The sequence below is a fragment of the Podarcis pityusensis genome, assembly GCF_964106645.2.
Source record: "Podarcis pityusensis genome assembly, chromosome: 2".
Taxonomy (NCBI): Eukaryota; Metazoa; Chordata; class Lepidosauria; order Squamata; family Lacertidae; genus Podarcis; species Podarcis pityusensis.
Genome location: NC_138029.1, coordinates 4,581,612 through 4,595,655, shown reverse-complemented (window position 1 = coordinate 4,595,655; position 14,044 = coordinate 4,581,612). Strand labels below are relative to the sequence as shown.

The 14,044-nt window shown below is 49.0% G+C and overlaps 1 protein-coding gene across 1 annotated transcript; it reads right to left on the bottom strand.

Moving 5' to 3' along the window:
- Nucleotides 1-410: 410 nt before the first annotated feature.
- On the bottom strand, nucleotides 411-12,836 carry IGFBP6 (insulin like growth factor binding protein 6). Its single transcript, XM_080990526.1, has 4 exons — nucleotides 12,394-12,836; nucleotides 2,539-2,690; nucleotides 1,745-1,864; nucleotides 411-1,347 (listed from the first exon to the last, which is right to left on the bottom strand). Exons 1-4 carry the CDS (start codon nucleotides 12,743-12,745, stop codon nucleotides 1,234-1,236), a joined length of 738 nt encoding a protein of 245 aa, XP_080846652.1. The 5' UTR covers nucleotides 12,746-12,836; the 3' UTR covers nucleotides 411-1,233.
- Nucleotides 12,837-14,044: the final 1,208 nt, after the last annotated feature.

The following is a 14,044-nucleotide window of genomic DNA, read 5'->3' as shown; positions in this document are numbered from 1 at the left end:
AGCTTCCTTTTCGGTGAGTTCACTGGAGACTGATGCCACAAATGCATGAAGGAACAGAGCATGCTATTATGTAAAGTAGCATCCACAGGGCTCCTCCTTGTAGAACTTGGACCTCTCAGAACTGATGGTAGCCTCCACACTTACTTTATTTGCTACTAATTGTTTAGCAGACAGGTTTCCTGAGTAAACAATGTGGCAGGTTATGCTTAGGTGCAAACAATAATAACGGTTAAAATCCTCCACAAAAATGCTGGTGTAGTTCTAATTACCAGATGCAATTATGACCTTTTCATCTTTTCCAAGCATTTCTTAGGGACAAGGTTTATTTCTTTAGCTGAATCCTTTTCATTGTTGGTGCCAAGAGATTTTCAGAAGCCAAAGAAAAACCAGTCTTAAGGACTAATAGCAAGCATGTTATATAGTCCTCAGATTTATTGAATCCAGTGCCAGTGAAACATACAGAATCCACCCCCCGCCCAATTAAAGCACATGGCAGAGAATAGGGAAAACCCAGGCAACCACAGACCCCCTCCATGTAGCTCTCCCCACAATCTGCTTGAGAGGAAGCTGTAAGGCAACATGATACAGAGGGCAGGCTAAGGACCAAGCAGGTGTTAGTGGGAAAAGAACAACCACAAGTGTCCCAGTGCCCCGTACCATTTATCCCTTCCACACTATCTCATTATAATTCTAGGTGTTGGTAATGGTGTGAGGTTGCTGTTCTCATCCTTTCCCATTTCATAGTGCCCTTGCGGGCTCTCTATGGTCACCTGTTTTTACAAAGTTGTCTCCTTTCCCATTTTTCCTATTACTTCTAGCTTGGTAAAAAGCTTTAGATCAGCCCTGGTTCTCCTCCCCACACCCAGTATCTGGCTACTCATGTCTCCCTACCGGCTTAGAACATAGGATGCACGCAACATCTACTAAATGTAAAGCTGGCTTAGGTGCCGGCTTATCTTTGCAGTGCAACCACTGATAGCTTATCCAAGAAAACATCTTTAGTCATGTAGTCAGAAGCCTCCTCTTGGCCCGTGTTGTGATGCAGCCAGTCCAGGCTCCTCCACCCTTCTGTAAATTATCAGATGCAACAGCTGCTCCAAGGTTATTCCAGGGAATGCAAGGTCCCAGCAAGGCAGCAACAGCACAATAAGTTAAAAGCAAATATTTGCAACAGTTCTAGTAGAGAGATTCTTCCTGGACAAGCATCTCTGCTGCTGGAGCACTCCCAACCGCTCAGTCGACATTGGGAAGCAGGCAAAGGGGTTTTTCTTCCATGCCCTCCAACCGGCGGCCTCTCTTATCCACACACCAGCACTGGCCTCTCTTCTGTCCCTTGGATGCCTGACACTGTAGGGGGCAATGATGTTAGTGGAAGATAAGACTACTGTGAAACAGCAGCTTCTCTAGCCCATGGATCCAGGCAATTCCCCATTTGTGCATGATCGGCATGCGCAAGCCACTTCGGCTCTGCAATGGGGCTGGACAGGGTAGGGTGGGCTTACATGCATCCCACTGACACACAGTGCCTCAAAGCACAACCTCTCTGTATATGGGGAGTTGCCTGTATACACAGTGGGAGAGACTGGATATTTTTAACATAAGATTCTGGTAGGAAAGTTGAAGCCAAAAGAACCAGAACACTAAACCAACTGAGAAATTACTCCGCTTATTACTCAGAGTTATGGCTTGCTATAAAAGCCCAAGAGTAGCTCACTTTGCCTCTGTAAGCAACTTTTCAGTATACCTGCTTACGCCTGTAGAACCCTTTGGTGTCACAGTTGGGAATGAAGATGTCTTGACCATTCTGGTAGAGTGGGGCCTTCAACTCCTGCAAGATGGTTGCCAGGTGCCTGCGGCAAGGAGCCTGCCAAACAGAAATAGGACAGTAGTTAAGTTGTGGTGGGAACCTGTGGCCTCTCAGATGTTATTAGATCACTCCATCAGCCACAGCCAGCATGGCCAATGGTGAGGGATGATGGAAGTTGTAGTCTAACATCATCTGGAGAGCCACAGGTTCCCTGCTATTGGATTGACAAAAGAGCTATGATACCCATAGGTGGACAGAAGCCAGAAGAGTCAAGCAGTATATTTCAGCCTGGGTTTAACAGTACTTTAAATACAAGTGTTTGGGTCTGATTTACAAGTCAAGGGTTTTATACAGAAGGCACCGAAGTGCTAGCATGGCAGGGAGCGATACGCTGGCTTCCCATATAGGGAGGAAGGCTGTGAGTATGTGTTAAACCATGAGGAAGTGTTCAATTACGAGATCCTTCTCTGGCTTACTGAAAATATGCAATCCCAGAAAGATTATACCTCATGCTTTTCTGTAAGTAGGAATTTGGTGGTGTGAAAAGGAGAGAGAAAAAAATAGAAGCAGACAGTTAAGAGCAATAATGTGCAGGTTTCTCAGTTCTTATAGCATCGCTTTCCTGTGCAGCAAGGTCTGTACAGAGCAGGAAGCCAGAATGCCAGCAGGGAAGCACAGTCCCTTCTAGTCTTTCTCTGGGTGGGAAAGTACAGGCTGCTTGCTCCACGTACCATATCACGCTCCACTTTGGCATCACTGCTCAGGGAGAGCTGCTGTAGTTGGGTTTTGCCAACGGTGACCTCTTGCAGTGGATCCTGGCTCTGTAACAGGAGAGGCTCTGCTGTTGATGGACCAGCATGGTGATTCTCCTCCCAACCATCACCTAGAGAGATGGAAACAGGCTTCAGCCTTTCAGTCACCTTCTTAAGGAAGACAAGGGGAGGGGGGGAGGACCAGCTGCAGGACGGCAGTTCCCAAACTCTACAGAGAACAATGTTGAAATATTGGGTGCATCCACATTCTCTTCCAAACAGAACATGAAAACAGAAGATGAATGGAACAGTCAGCCTCTGTTATTTCTATCAATATAACTGGTAACATTTACCACCACCCACCCACCCTGTGCAGGGGGTGTGATTAAGGATGCACTTGCATGAGCTGCAGCTGGCGGGGTCTGAGGGATCCGAGAAGTCCAGCCCTGCCTCGAGTCCTGTAACTGGGCAAAAGGGAAGCAGGACACAGTAGGGATGTTAACTAAACTGCCCTGCAGTTGAAAGAAACATATCTGCCCATTGTTCTGGAAGCTGATCACGAAAATACATGTGTGAAACCCATCTAGCATTAACTGCAAAGTAAACGTGCCTCTATGCCAGGTATCGGAAGTTGTGATCAGTGAGCAATACCTCTCTAAAGATGGTGGGATTTGCAATACAGCTAAAGACTTTGGTTAGTTTCTCCTCCTTGACATTTCAGATAATCTTACCCTTGCCTGGTATTTTGCCGGATGCAGCTACTGGGACATACTCAAAGCGCTAGAAAGACATTAGAAGCAACTCATCCAGAAAAACCCTCAGCCATGAAGCTACACTGCCCTGAAAGGCACGTAGGATAAAAATGTAGGAAAGAAATGTAGACTGGAAAGCCCTGTTTCGCCCAACAGCTATTTCAAATAACCATTTGTCCATCTCCAGCCAAGAACTAGCAGTGTCCAAAGGACAATTTTTAAAGCTAATATTCTCCAGATGCATTTCCCATTTTTTTAATATATAAAAAAATCCTAATCTAGTTATCCCTATCTCCTCCAGCCCCATAATGTTGTCACTTGGGACAATAAGTGTTGAACACTTCAGTTCTCCCTTTGTGACCTCAACCAGAATGGAGGCTAGCTGAATTCACGCCCATATATATTGTTGTCAAGTTATGCTTTTCCGGGTGGGTGGGTGGGTGTGTTCAGGACCTTAGCCCAGTTGTGCTTTTTACTGTAGAATTTAGAGAAGAAATAGATGTATAATGCAGCCTTTCTGTCCCCAAATTCCAGCCACTTACCATTTAAGTGAGCATTTCTGTACACAAAAAGCACCCGAGACAAAAATCAACAGCAAACCAACCAACCCAAGAAGTATATTTTTGCTGTTTTTGTTGGGGGACTTTTTCTTCCAGGCAGTTTTAACGTATTGGGAAAGAAGAAGGTTAAAAAAGTCCCATTGGGTTTTTCGAACAAAAGCTGACCCAGGAACTGCAGAATTTTGCATGCTCATTTAATAACTGACTGGCATCAGCAAGTCTGGAATAATGGAGAAACTCACCAAGTCCAGGCGTGGCAAAGTAATGACAGATGATTTTAGTATCATTTGGGGCAGTTTTAATAATTATGCAGTCATGAAGGAACATGGATTTTTCCCACCAGCAACAAAGGGATACTTCCAGAAAGACACTCTTTGGTGACAAATGTGACTATGCTGTTGCATTGACTTCATGTTGATCTATGTATTTGTCCTGAGGCTTTGGTTAATTGAAAATGAAAACACTTAAAGAAACAAAACCCCAAAAGGCAGATCCAGGAAGCAGGCTTAAGTGCCCTTCTGACACAGCATGCATGGCTTTGTTTGGAACATCTGTGCAAGTTAGTCCCTTTTTAAAGATGTTTAATTCACTGCTGTGGGTTAAACCACAGAGCCTAGGACTTGCCGATCAGAAGGTCGGCGGTTCGAATCCCCACAATGGGGTGAGCTCCCGTTGCTTGGTCCCTGCTTCTGCCAACCTCGCAGTTCGAAAGCACGTCAAAGTGCAAGCAGATAAATAGGTACCACTCCGGCAGGAAGGTAAACGGCGTTTCTGTGCGCTGCTCTGGTTCGCCAGAAGCAGCTTAATAATGCTGGCCACATGACCTGGAAGCTGTATGCCGGCTCCCTCGGCCAATAAAGCGAGATGAGCGCGGCAACCCCAGAGTCGGTCACGACTGGACCTAATGGTCAGGGGTCCCTTTACCTTAATGCACCCCCAACCACCACCAACATGGCATTGAGGGTGGGCAGGAACTTCTAGGTTTCCCAGCTTCTACTTCAGACTTAAAGGAAAGCTCAGTGGGCAGGTTTAGTTGAAAAAACTGTTTCGCTCCACCATCCATGAGACCCAAGTGAAATAGACAGCTTCTAGTAGTCAATAATGAAGATGTAAAATTAGCTCTGCTAAAAATTTCTGCACATGAATGATGTGGGTAAAACACAATCATATACCTATTACCCCTTACAGCAGCACACAGAGGACCTGAAGATTATCACTGGTTACGTCTATAGACACATGTGGAGCATGTTACAGATTGTGATCAGTGACAACCTGTGGATTTGCTCCACAGCTGACCACTGGCTCAGCTCTCACATGAGACTTCTGCATTTTCCACACAGCTCCTCAAGGGGGAAGCAGAGCTTCCTTGCATCAACCCATTTCCTGTGAGGTCCTGTACTACTAGTACAGTGGTACCTCGGGTTAAGAACTTAATTCGTTCCGGAGGTCTGTTCTTAACCTGAAACTGTTCTTAACCTGAAGCACCACTTTAGCTAATGGGGCCTCCCGCTGCTGCGACACCGCTGCGAGATTTCTGTTCTCATCCTGAAGCAAAGTTCTTAACCCGGGGTACTATTTCACTGAGGTCCAGCACCGAGGGCCTTCTGGTGGTTCCCTCACTATGAGAAGCCAAGTTACAGGGAACCAGGCAGAGGGCCTTCTCAGTGGTGGCACCTGCCCTGTGGAACGCCCTCCCACCAGATGTCAAAGGAACAACTACTACCAGACTTTTAGAAGACATCGGAAGGCAGCCCTGTTTAGGGAAGCTTTTAATGTTTGATGTATTACAGTATTTTAATATTTTTTTGGAAGCCACCCAGAGCGGCTGGGGAAGCCCAGCCAGATGGGTGGGGTATAAATAATAAATTATTATTATTATTTCTGGGTTAGTGGAGTCTGTAACCTGAAGTGTCTGTAACCTGAAGCGTCTGTAACCCGAGGTACCACTGTAGCTCCAATTCAGTCTGGATTGTACATATAGCACCCTGGCTCAGTGGAGACCATTTAAAGCTGTTGAAATGGTAGCAGCAGGAAGAACGATGGGCAAAGCCTACTTAGTAGGCCATAATGACAAGTTCCATGCAGTACCAAAAGACAGAACAGGTTCCAGCCATAAAAGATTAGCATGTTTTTGGAGGCTACATACATATTTATTAGAGAGCATGATGAATCTAAAAACTCGGGGTGCTTGTAGGCTGCCCTACATGTTTAACTCAGAAGCAATTCACAGTGTGATTAGTGGGACTTGCCTTCTTATCTAAGGATGAGTAGAACTGCAGTCTTATCCTGGAAAACTCCAGGGGCTTCCTGGCTGTGAAATGCTGGACCATTTTCACCAGTGATGGATAAATCCAGGATCCTGCACCCGATGTCAGGCTTTGGGGGATCGGCTTCCTCCCCCGTGGCCGTAAATGAGCAGATCAAACGAAAGGGAATTCTTACCAGTTAGTTTCTTTAATAAACACAGTGAAGGTCAAAAGAAAGCATCTAACCAGAATGGCGGTGCTCCCAATTAAGGTCACTCCCCCCTCCGTCCCTATTAATCTACGTCACTCCTATGTTTTGTAATCTGAGATTGTAGCCTCTGTGCTTTCTGTTCTGCCACTTTCTGAGCAATCTGGGACTTTGGGGAAGGGGGGTGGATAGTACCCAGAGACTGTGAATCTGTTAACTCTCTCTCTTCTAGTGTTAGATCTGCTAGCTGTTCCCCATCCAGTATTTCCCAGCTTCTGCCTTCTGAACTATGCCCCTCTGCAAACCACCGTTCCAAAGCTATACTGTCCTCCTGCTCCTGGGAAGATTCAGGATCAGGAGAGGGATGGCGGCTCCCACCATTCCTCCTCAGTGCACCTCTTTTCAGGATGGTCCCTGACAATCTGCAAGTTATCCACATGATAAATTATACCTTTACCCAGGTCATTTGATCAAATGGAATCAAGGTTCAATCGATTAGATACAAAGCCCCACTTAGCCTAGCATAAACAGCAGGCAGATGTTGGTTAAGTGTTTTCCTAACTGCAAAAACAAGGCATGGGTAAAATGGCAAAATAGGAAGAGAGATGTATGCATGAGTTACTGAAGATCCCATCCAGATCACAACTGGCCTAGACTCTACACTGCTTTCATCTTTCAAAAACTACTTCTGCATTAATAGTGTCTAAAAGTTTGATATTAAAAAGCTGAATTTTTTTTAGTATTCCAAAGAATTTGTTGGATATTGCTGTCTCTAAGCCAGCTTCTACAACTCATGTAAAGGGTAAAGGGGACCCCTGACTGTTAAGTCCAGTCGCGAACAGCTCTGGGGTTGCGGCGCTCATCTTACTTTACTGGCCGAGGGAACCGGCGCTTGTCCGCAGACAGCTTCTGGGTCATGTGGCCATCATGACTAAGCCACTTCTGGCAAAGCAGAGCAGTGCACAGAAACACCATTTACCTTCCCTATTATCTACATGCACTTTGATGTGCTTTCAAACTGCTAGGTTGGCAGGAGCAGGGACCGAGCAACGGGAGCTCACCCCGTCGTGGGGATTCGAACCGCCGACCTTCTGATCAGCAAGCCCTAGGCTCTGTGGTTTAGACCACAGCGCCACCAGCATCCCCCAGTGTTCCTAGGTTTTGACCACTTGTGTAATCCTCTGCATGTTTACTTGGACATAAGCATCCTTGAACACTTTATTCCCCAAATAAGCGTGCATAGGATTGCAGCTTCAAATGCAGGTTTATTCTGATTTCCACACAATGTTGGCTGTAGTAAATGTTTCTGAGCAAGGTTTGATGCTGCTCCTCCTTACAATGTCAGGCTACAAGTGTATTACAAGGACAGAAAGCTGTCATAAATTCATGAAACAATGTTCAGTGCTACATTTGTAATGTAAAAAACTGATGTCTCATTTTTGGGTTTGTTGAACTGCATGCATGCACATACTTGAATTCACTCCAAGAGGCCTGAATAAGGTTGCCATTTAAAATATTTTAAAGTAGGAGGTGGAGGAAGATGCACTCAGTGCTTCTTAATCATCAGGGCAGTGGCATTCAGCGCTTCTTAGTCATCAGGAGCAGAGTGAATTTTACAAGCTCAACACAAGTAGTTCTCCAACCACAATCCCTCAGCAGAGGGAAGGATTTGGCATGATCTCCACATCTCCAATATCCCTTCTTACCTCTGGATTTTATTTTGAGAAGAGAATGACAATTTATTGCACAAGCCATTTGAGGGACATGCTGACCACAATTCCTTGCTGCCAACTGTGGTTTTCATCTTCTCCATATTAACAAACTAAGAGATCTTTTTATTTTTATATCAGCCAGCGTAACTGGGGCACCTGTTTTGCATGTTCAGAGCCAAGCTAAGCTCAAATCTGCATACCTTCTACAAAATGATGACAAAGCAACTAGACATTACATTGGAAATCCATTGCACTGGAAGGGCTACCAAGATAGCTATTTTCTCCAGAAGTGACATAACTTGCTCACTTGGGAATGTTGGAGAATCCAGATGATGTTGGTATGACATAATTCTGTTCCAGTGTTCTCGCCGTTGTCCTTTTGACTTTATAGGCCTAGTTCACTGCAAATTGTCTGACTTTTAGTACAATCCTAGTGCTAGCCTCAACTCAACCAGCACAGAGGAGTGGTCCATGAGGCAGCTGTTGCTAAGGCTGGCAAGCCCCAACCGTTCTGTATTTCTTGGTTGCTCTGCCACCATTATTGCCCCTGCATCTATGGAGCTCTATTGAAAAAGGTGAGAATTCTGCATATCACCTGTTCAGGAGAGCAAAATAGAATAGATTCAGACCTGCTATTTTTCCTGCCAAACAGCTGAATGGCAGGATTTTAATCTGCAATGCTTAATTCTTTTTAATGTTAAAGACCATGGCTTCCCATATTAACTTGTCTGTGCTTTAAAATCTTCTGCTGATGTTCATTCTCCAGATGCCTCCTTCATCAGAGATTTGCTATTCAACAGTAAGGGAAAGGACCTTCTCAGCAGTGGCACCCCAGTTATGGAATGCCCTCCCTATAGAGGCTCGGTTTCCACCAACACTGCAGTCTTTCCAGTGCCAACCAACATTTTTATTCACACAGGCATTTTAAAATTTTGTTTTATTATCATTTTATGCTATAAACCGATTGTATACCACTCTGAAATCCAGATGAGTTGAATGGCAGCAAATACATGTTTTAATAAATAAGACCACAGGGTGGGGGGCGGAGGCAATGTCAGGGCCATATGCCAGGAATCAGGGTGTATGGGATGTTAGGAGAGGGATAGCACCTCTGGTGGGGGACACATCGTGCTCCTTCTGAGTTAGTTTGCCCACTTTTGGTCCCCACCCTGCACTCAGCTCTCGCCTGTGGCTCCTAGAAGCTGTCAGCATGTGACAGCAGCCACACCCAGGGAACGGCTTCGATTGGCCAGCTAAACCAGGTGAGGGGAGCCAATGGGTCTCAGACCCTTGGCGATTTAGGGACTTCCCCTGCATGGGAAAACAGGCTCTGGTGGATTGAATGAACGAGACCGACAGTGGGTCCAATGGTCAAGGAGGCAGTTTCTGCAAGTGCTGAAGAGGGAAGTGAGGGGCAGATGAGGTTTGTCAAACCTGGAAGGGAGCCCATCTAGAAGAAGGAAAACTCTGATCCTAAAGCTCTGCTGCCTTTTGAGCAGAGGCATGGGGGGGTGTCTGTGGCTCTGGGCACAATTTTGTGAGGGGGCACCAACAGGCACCCTACAGCAGGCTCCTTCATCAGAGCCTGACTCTGATCAAGAAGCAGCTGTGCCTTGGCTGTGGCGCTCTTGCCTGTCTGCAGCTCAGCCCTGGGTCAGACCTGACCCAGAGGAGGAGAGCAGGAGAATGGGCAGCAATGCTGCTGGCCCACCTTCCTTGGCCACGGTGCGCCTTGTGCCCAGCCCCAGCAGCTGTGCCACCGGGTCAGGTCTGACCCAGAGGAGGAGAGCAGAAGGAGAGTGGGCAGCAGCTCCCCCCCTTCTCCCCTGGACTGTGGCACCCGGGAGGGCACCCTCCAGCCCCACTGGGAGCACACCCCATGCAGTGCAGGCATACGCTCTGCCCCCGCTTGTGAGATATCCTCAGAAGAAAAGGCTATGGAGTACCCCTACAGAAATCCACATTTGGATGGTGCCTTGTATGCCTTCTGGCAACTCCTGCAGCCCAGCTGGTGCCAAACATATTGCTCTGCTTTTCTTTGGACCACATCAGTGAGGCAGAGAGGGAGTTTGCCCAGGACCTCCAGACACACTGCCCAGGCTTGCACCCTGAGGTCACATCCGTGCTGCTAATGCAGCGGTTGATTTCATCTCTCGAGACAGATGGATGCCAACAGAAGCCAGGAATCTCATGGCCTGATGTTAACACTTAGCCTTGGCTGTTTCCATGGACTGGATGTGTTCAACTTCAGAGAGCATCAGGAACAGAAGGAACTAAGAATGCACAATATCAGCCTCTGGACTGGCCAGGCCAGGCTTATGTACTAGAACCAAGTCAAATCCCTGGTCAAAAGAAACAGTCCCTGTTGCACTTTCAGGATCCAGATTAACTCTTTACTTGTTGTCCCAGGGAGACTGGGAGTTGGATAGCAGACCAAAATCTGGATTCTGCTCTGGCTAGTTATAGACCCCAACTGGTCTTGGCAAAAAGAGCAAGAAGGTCTAGCCAAGCATAACCAAGATTTTTGAAAAAGGAAATGCAGGGCCAGCTTCTCCCTTTGTCCACTGCTCTGTGTCACAACACAAAGGATAAGAGCCAAATTTTGCTGGTGAAAATAAGTACCCATGTGAGTTGCCCAGCATCTTTCCATCATCTGGCAGAATGGCTCCTTTCAGCTTGCTGGAGAGGAAAAGCAAAACCAAGGACACTTGCAAGTAATCCAGTTTGCAGATTGTGGCTCATTTCATGCAATCAAAGAAAACAGACTGTTGTCAGCAAGTGCCCAGGAAGCAAGCAAAAACGTGTTTTCAGGAGTTGTGCTCCTGTGCAGAGTCAGACACGCTGCCAGACATGCTCACATCCCCTCCTCTCCTGTTGCCACAGACCAGTACTAGCATTTCAAGGGTTCTGAGGCACAGTGTCCTTAAATCACAAGTCTAATCATAAATCATAATCATAAATCCAACTCATAAAGGTTCATGACAAGGAGCTGCCAGATCCAAACTTTACTTGCACAGTACAGTATATTAGTTTTATAGAGTTGAAGCCCAAGCTCTTCTTCCCAGGGTTCCTCTCTCCACCACACAAACTAGTGGATTCTTGCAGTCTACAAAGGGAAGCCGTAAAGAACTGTTTACGAACCCTCCCCAGAGAGAACAGGAGAAGGTGCAGCTCCAGGTAGGCAGAGATGATTTTGCAGTCTTCTCCCTGCAAGACAAGGTTTGGCACTGCACCCACTACTAGTCTGAGCAAAAGGGGACTCAGGCCTGGCATGAGAGATCAAGGGTGGCCGTGGCGTCTGTTCAGCTCACACACAAGTCTAGGGACAGAAGAAGATACTGCAGATTCTCCCCATCCCATCCCAAAACATTCCTGACAGCAAACACTTATCTCCTCTCTGCTCTTAAGGTATTCATTCCCAAACCGGAGGAGCTGCTTTCACAACAGCCCTTTCACACCCTTTTGACCTAACCATTTCAGGGGTCATCCCTGGTGTTTATATCTGGGTTGGAGGGGCTATGGAGGCTTCTGGTCCTCAGGATGCATATAGTTAGGTCCGAGTTACCAGAGAGGCATTAAATGTTTCCAAAGTTGGAACAAAACATGAACGGCTGAGCAAAGAACTCAAAGCACACGCATTTCCAAAGTACCTACTCCCCCTGCACAAACATGATTCCAAATCAAGTAACTAATTCAGATTCAAATTTTGTAGTTTAAGCACAGGGGAAAAAATCTATGAGCCCTTATGGCTTTTATGCTTCGAGGCTAGAAAAAGAAGCAGCCAGCATTCGCTACCCAGCACCCGAAAGACTTCTCTTCCCTTTCTGCCCTTGATTGTACATCTTCACAATCTTCAATTTTGTTTGGGGCATAGGGACTGCTTATATTAATATATAAGTTTAAATCAGACTGTGCGGATTATTTTCATTCTTAATGTGAGCTGGTGATGTTTCTTCTTTTGTCTTTACTGTATTTACAAAATTAAAGAAATGTAAAGAAAGAACACTTGAATCACTGCCAGCAATCCTATGGCTCTTTACTTGGGAGTAAATCCCACCGTGTTCAATAGGGTTTTGCTCCCTTTGCGCTGAGGATCTTACATGTGAATCTTGATGAAAGGCTAAGGAGGTTCAGTCATCTCCTGCATCCAATATGCTCCCAACCCCCCTTTATACTTCCTCACCCTCCATACTTTATGATCACTTGCATGGCAATCTTGGCCCCGCGATATTTCATGGAAGGATAGAATTGTAGAGTTGCAAGGGACCCCGCAGGCTCATCTAGTCCAACCCCCCATGCGGGACTCTCTCCCGCCTTCCGCGCCCCCTCGCTTCCATGTTTCTGCTCCGGGCTCACCTGCCGCGGGCGCCGCCTCAGTCCGGTTCCGGCCGCCTCCGGCCACGCAGACCCCCCGGCCGTGCAGCAAGGCGTGCAGCGGAGTGCGCTCGTCGGGCCGGGGGACGCAGCGCAAGCCGGGCGCGCAGCTCGGGGTGTAGACGCCGCACGGCTCGCCCAGCGCCCGCGCGTCGCAGCCCTGCTCGTCGCGGAGAGCCTGCGCGTCCCGGGCGGAGGATGCGCGGCCGGCCGCCGGGGAAGCGCAAGGGGCGCCGCCGCCGCCGCCTCCTGGCCGCCCTCCACCCGCCGCCGCCGCCTCGCTCAGCAAGAGGAGCAGCAGCAGCGCCGTCTCCGAGCAGCAAGCCGGGAGCATGATGGTGCGCAGGGCGCCCGGTGCCGGAGCCGCGGACAGAGTGGCTGGAGCGCCGCGCGGCAGCCCTTAAATGCGTGCAGCGCGCAGCGCCAGCCCCCGAGCTGCCGGCCTCCTTCCGCGCCAGGTGCGCAGCCTGCCCGGCTGGAAGGGCGCCAGCCCGCGGGGTGGGGCTGCGGGCGACCGCGAGCTGGCGGGCAGCTGGGGCCCCGCGCCCCGCCGCTCCAAGGCGGGAGGCTGCCAGGCGCCCTGCGCGGCGCGGGAGCCCCGTCCAACGGCCGGCCCAGGAAGCGCGCCAAGCGCCAAGCGCCCGCTTCTCGTCTTGGGAACTGCCTTCCCAGCAAGCCGCGGAAAACCTGCGCGGCGGAGGGCTCGCAATTAGGAACTGGAGGAAAGACCCCGGTTTCAGAATCCCGTAGACAGAGGCGTAGCGGGGGGGGGGGGGGCGCTTACCGCACCCGGAGGCGCCTGCAGGCTCCGCGCGGCCCGAGAGGGCACCATGGCGCCGGCGTCTGCCCGCCGCCTCTCCCTCCGGCTGCCGCCCTACAGCTGAGCGGACTCCCTGCAGGCTCCTGGCCGCTCGAAAAAGCAACGCGGGCCTGCAGCGGAGCGCGGCTCGGGCCCCGTGATTGTGGCCCGTCCAGCCCCGAGGGCGCCCAAGCGGCTCGCTGCGCCCCTACAGCTGAGCGGACTCCCTGCAGGCTCCTGGCCGCTCGAAAAAGCAACGCGGGCCTGCAGCGGAGCGCGGCTCGGGCCCCGTGATTGTGGCCCGTCCAGCCCCGAGGGCGCCCAAGCGGCTCGCTGCGCCCCTGCCTATACACGCCGCGAAGCGCTCTTTCTCGACCCAGCCCACCTCGCGGGGAGCGGGAAGAGGGGATGGAATGGTTAAATCAGAAGGAACCGTGTTTAGGATGGGCCTGCAAAGCAGCATCCTTCTGCACACTTGCTTCGGAGGAAGGTCGCCTGCCCCACTTTCAGGAACTTATTTCGAAGTAGTAAACATGGACACGAATCTTGCTGCACACTTCTCAACTTCTGAACCTAGGCAGCACGGAGACGCCACGTGCCTGCACGTTCACACGCATGGGCGTAGCCAAGGGGGTGCAAGGAGGGCAGCTGCCTCTCCTTAAATTAAGTAAATAATTAGAAATACTTAACTGACCGATTGCATTGCAGATGTCTGGGTTCTTCCCCCCCCCCCCAACATAAAGCCTTCTCCCCTTTAAATAAACACTGGCTACGCCCATGTTCACAGGAAAGTCCCATTCTGTTCAATTAATCATCGGTAAATGCAATAGAAGT

What these genes read in the sequence shown, in the direction of transcription:
- IGFBP6 (XM_080990526.1), bottom strand. Translation starts at nt 12,745, where the DNA reads ATGCTCCCGGCTTGCTGCTCGGAGACGGCGCTGCTGCTGCTCCTCTTG. An exon ending in TGAGGCGGCGCCCGCGGCAG is followed by an intron (nt 2,691 to 12,393) that starts GTGAGCCCGGAG and finishes CCATCTCTCTAG; the next exon opens with GTGATGGTTGGGAGGAGAAT. An exon ending in GGTTCTACAGGCGTAAGCAG is followed by an intron (nt 1,348 to 1,744) that starts GTATACTGAAAA and finishes TGCCCCCTACAG; the next exon opens with TGTCAGGCATCCAAGGGACA.